Source organism: Phalaenopsis equestris, unplaced genomic scaffold (assembly GCF_001263595.1).
Source record: "Phalaenopsis equestris unplaced genomic scaffold, ASM126359v1 Scaffold000002, whole genome shotgun sequence".
Classification (NCBI taxonomy): domain Eukaryota; kingdom Viridiplantae; phylum Streptophyta; class Magnoliopsida; order Asparagales; family Orchidaceae; genus Phalaenopsis; species Phalaenopsis equestris.
Genome location: NW_018164444.1, coordinates 43,442,310 through 43,447,665, shown reverse-complemented (window position 1 = coordinate 43,447,665; position 5,356 = coordinate 43,442,310). Strand labels below are relative to the sequence as shown.

Here is a 5,356-nt window from a genome sequence, read left to right as displayed (position 1 = left end):
AATCCCACACTTTACATATATTTTTCTCAATTTTAGTTTAACGAGCCAATTTCGAGCCGAATACGAGCTGAACACGAACACAAATATTTAAATCGAGTCGAACACGAACACACTGTTCACGAGCCGATTTCGAACACGAGCCGATTTCGAACACGAGCTATTTAGAACGAGCCGAACACGAGCCAAGCCTGAGCTAGCCGAGCTTGAGCTCGTTTACAGCCCTAAGATTGAGTGGTATGTATGTAAATATTCCAATAACTAAATAAAGCAACTTCAGATTCATTGGAATTACTACAAGAACAAAAGAAGAGGCAAAGCAACTGAGATAAAAAAACTGGCTATGCAGTCAATCATTTCTATAAGATATACAAGTAAAACACAACTTAAACTTAAATTTCTCTATTTTAATAGAACTTATATTGAATATAACTGATAAGAAAATCAAGAATCGCATCATAAAGTTAAAAAAAAGGCTTCAAAATTACAGTTGAAAAAAATATAATATACAAGATTTCTCAGACTCAAGTTTGTTGCTAAGGGTCCCAAAAGCACACGGCCAAACTATAAGGAATAAACTATATGTGAATTTCCTTAGATAAGACAAACAACAGCATGGCAATAGAATTCACATAGAAAAAGCAAGTTGTGGTTTTAAGCGACAAGTGAAGAACCAAATAAACATCTTTCTATCATTAGACCAAGGTGAAAAACCAGAACTAGCATGAACAACAGATATCCTCAGATTAATGACTGAAACAAGTTAGGCGTGTAGCTGAGCCGAGCCGAATCAGGCTCGACTTGATAAGTGACTCATGAGATAAGCTCATCAAGCGGGCTTCAACACAACTCGTTAGCTCATGAGCCAATTGTTTAAAAAATAATTAACATAAAACATACTCTAAATATATTAAAATTCAAGACATTGCCTTTAAATTATAAAAACATTTAAAAATGATGATTTATATTTTATATCAAGTGATTTCTCATTATGTATCTTATTATCGTTCATTCTATTTATCATTTTATTATAGCACTAGCATAAATTAATATTATTTTCTCCCTTTCATAAACTTGAGCACGAGTGTGAGCTCGACTAATTAATCAAGCTCAAGTTGTGGGTAGCTCGAGCTCCACACAACTCGTTTACACCCCTAAAAACAAGTAGCTTTCTGGCATTACAAAGGAAAGAACTCGTAACTATACATAATCACAACTATATTTGATTTTAGTTCAAGCTAAGTTTCTATGCCTATCAACAAAATCCATATAGTACACAGAATCCAGGTTAGCAGAAATCATTAAAATACATTAGATAGAAATCACAAGTTTCTAAGCCGCAGATCAAATAACAGCAAGACAGAAAAAAATGCATGTTTAATAGCGGGGAGAATCAACTCACGCTTCAAATATGCATCGAACAGGTTCCCCGTGACACCTTCAATGGTATCATCAATTGGAAGTATATGCACACGCTTTCCATATTTCACATCCTGGCATTGGTGAACTGAAACCACGTCACCAAGCCTTACTTTTAGATTTGATCTCACAACCTTGTTCATCCTAATCTTAGGTTCCTCACATGAATCATCAGCAAGAACAATACAGATTGTATCTTTCCTTTTCTTTCCCTGAAAGCATAAACGAAAGGATGAGCTTTAAACGGGTAAATTTTAATACTTGAATTGATCACAGAAAAAAACCGAATGTCACACTAGCCCTGATTCGGGAGGAGAGGCGGGATTCGAAGACTAAAAATTATGATTCAGACATCGAAAGATTCAAACATTTCTGCAAGCTCCAAAGTAACCCCAATCAAAAACAGAAGCTACAAACATCCCAAATCTCTCACGCCTGTGCTTATAAAACTAAACTTCTAGGAAGAAATTCCGCAGCAGATACCAAAAACAATATAAAAACTCCATCTCAAATCTATCCTCATCGAAGCCCAAGCACGTACTCAAAACAGTCAGAACCCCAAATTCCCGAGCGTAAACAAAAAAAATCCCTTCAGGAAAAGACGAATCAAAGGATCCATTACCTTCAAAAGGATTGTATCCCCTCTGAAAAACTGGAGCTTCTCCATCGTATTGGTGTGTATCGACACCACAGAATTATCGTCATTAACAGCCTCGTCAACGATCAGCCGATTCGGAGCCTTCTTCCTCTCCAAAATCGCCGTGCTGAAATCCCTCTTTGCCGACTTCCTGGAATCCGCAGAATCACACCAAAAAAACCAATCACCATGCACAATCAACACAAGCAAACGAAACAATCGATAAACAATCACAATACTCACGGATCCGACGAGGAGGCCTCGTCCTGGTTCGCCATCCGATCTGAATCGCAGAGGTAGAGAACAGTAGAGAGAGAGAGAAGGAGACGGAGAGAAGGAGAGACTTGGAAGAGAGGAAAACATAGATCAACTCCAGGCTTAACATATAAATAACTAATCAGGGAAGAGAGTCTCCACCGTAATTGCCTGCCTGTTCATGTACTAATCACACCGTCCATCAATCTTCAATAATTAATCAGAACCGTCCGTTGTCTGACAAAATTCTTTCCAAAAATACCTACTTTCTCTTTCCGCCTCACGTCCCACGGACGTTAAAGTTTTTTATCCTAATTATTATTTAAAATATTAAATTTAAAATATTAGATTTATAATTTCTTTAAAATTGTGATATAAATACTCCTAATATTTCGCTATGCACGCAGCACACGTTCCCGTCCGCAATCTATTTTAAATCTCAATTATTTATGAAAGTAATTAAAATTACGAATATGGAAAATTTTGGGGTAATGATAAAAAAAAAAAAGATTGCCAACAAATGATATTTCGGTCGTTAAGTAGCTCTTATTCCGCTCGATCACTTGATGAATGAGTCGGACACGAACAAATTTTTTTAAGTTCGAATTATAAATGAACTGAACACGAACAACACTTTGTTCGCTCGTGTTTGGCTCATTTTTTTCTCTAACTAAAATATTTGTATTATAATATATTATATACATTTATATGACACTTTAAATCATAATAACTTGTGTGATAATATGGTTTTGCGCCTTCGTAGATATAGATTTAGTACATATTTGAATCTAGCACTTTGCATCTTTTTTTTTCCAATTTATTTTGTTGAGCCGAGCATAAATAAGAATATTTAAATCTAGCCGAACACAAACACATAGTTCATGAGCCAATTTCGAACACGAGTCAAGCCTGAGCACGCTCCAGCTAGGCTCGTTTAGAGCCCTAAGGATATCTTGGTTTTGCCTTAACTAAAGATTTTCAATCATATATTTTAAATATATTGTAAAGTAAATCGTTTACATATAAGATTTGCTCTTTTCTGACCATTTAAAATAATAAAAAAAATTGTGCTTCCTTGTAAAATTTTTCAGACACTTGTAATGGTGTTAAGTGAATCAAGCCAGGCTGTGAGCTGCTCGGGCTCGGTTTAATAAGTGGCTTGTGAATCGAGCTCGTTGACTGACAAGCCAAGCTCGAGTTAACTCCGACACAACTTGTTAATACGCTCAAATTATATTAAAAATCAAAATTTTATCTTTAAATTTTCAAAATGGTGTAAAAAAAATGCTATTTTATATATAGTATGAAGACATTTGTTATTATTTATCATCTAATTACTCATTCTATTTATCATTTTAATATAATGCTACTTTGAATAAACATTTTTTTTTCTTTTTTTGTTCATAATAATCAGGGCTACTCAAACTCGTAAAGTTAAGTTCAAACTCGATTAAGTTCATCAAGTTCAAGCTTATGTCAGGGTGGCTCAAGCTAAACTCGACTTATTTATCCGATTACACCCCTAGATACTTGTAACAATAGAGCAAAAGATGTAGCTAGCAACCAGTCACAATAGCTGTAGCTCCTCGTTCTATATGATAGTCGTTAATATGCGGCCACCAAATCTTCGTATTTTATTTAGAATGCGTTCAAATAATATAAATATCAAATACATTGAAAATGAATTGAACAATGAATTGGTGGATTTACATTAATATCCCTTAATGTAGCACACGTTCCCGTCCGCAATCCCGTCCGCAATCTCAATTATTTATGAAAGTAATTAAAATTACGAATATGGAAAATTTTGGGGTAAGGATAAAAAAAAAAGATTGCCAACAAATGATATTTCGCTCGTTAAGTAGTTCTTATTCCGCTCGATCACTTGATGAATGAGTCGGACACGAACAAATTTTTTTAAGTTCGAATTATAAATGAACTGAACACGACAACACTTTGTTCGCTTGTGTTCGGCTCATTTTTTCTCTAACTAAAATATTTGTATTATAATATATTATATACATTTATATGACACTTTAAATCATAATAACTTGTGTGATAATATGGTTTTGCGCCTTCGTAGATATAGATTTAGTACAATAGATATAGATTTGATCCATATTTAAATCTAGCACTATGCATCTTTTTTTTTCCAATTTATTTTATTGAGCCGAGCATAAACAAGAATATTTAAATCTAGCCAAACACAAGCACATGAGCCAATTTCGAACACGAGCCAAACCTGAGCACTCTCCAGCTAGGCTCGTTTAGAGCCCTAAGGATATCTTGATTTTGCCTTAACTAAAGATTTTCAATCATATATTTTAAATATATTGTAAAGTAAATCATTTACATATAAGATTTGCTCTTTTCTGACCATTTAAAATAATAAAAAAATTGGGCTTGCTTGTAAAATTTTTCAGACACTTGTAATGGTGTTAAGTGAATCAAGCGAGGCTGTGAGCTGCTCGGGCTCGGTTTAATAAGTGGCTTGTGAATCGAGCTCGTTGACTGACAAGCCAAGCTCGAGTTAACTCCGACACAACTTGTTAATACGCTCAAATTATATTAAAAATCAAAATTTTATCTTTAAATTTTCAAAATGGTGTAAAAAAAATGCTATTTTATATATAGTATGAAGACATTTGTTATTATTTATCATCTAATTACTCATTCTATTTATCATTTTAATATAATGCTACTTTGAATAAACATTTTTTTTTCTTTTTTTGTTCATAATAATCAGGGCTACTCAAACTCGTAAAGTTAAGTTCAAACTCGATTAAGTTCATCAAGTTCAAGCTTATGTCAGGGTGGCTCAAGCTAAACTCGACTTATTTATCCGATTACACCCCTAGATACTTGTAACAATAGAGCAAAAGATGTAGCTAGCAACCAGTCACAATAGCTGTAGCTCCTCGTTCTATATGATAGTCGTTAATATGCGGCCACCAAATCTTCGCATTTTATTTAGAATGCGTTCAAATAATATAAATATCAAAATGAATTGAAAAATGAATTGGTGGATTTACATTAATATCCCTTAAT

At 34.0% G+C, this 5,356-nt stretch overlaps 1 protein-coding gene across 1 annotated transcript in view; it reads right to left on the bottom strand.

Annotated features, from left to right (window-relative positions):
* The window catches only part of LOC110026761 (cell division cycle protein 48 homolog), a 6,281-nt gene extending 3,873 nt beyond the window's left edge, over positions 1-2,408 (bottom strand). The window contains 3 exon segments of the mRNA XM_020727866.1: positions 1,400-1,628; positions 2,039-2,204; positions 2,297-2,408. Coding sequence (XP_020583525.1) covers positions 1,400-1,628; positions 2,039-2,204; positions 2,297-2,331 — 430 coding nt within the window. The 5' untranslated portion in view covers positions 2,332-2,408.
* Positions 2,409-5,356: the final 2,948 nt, after the last annotated feature.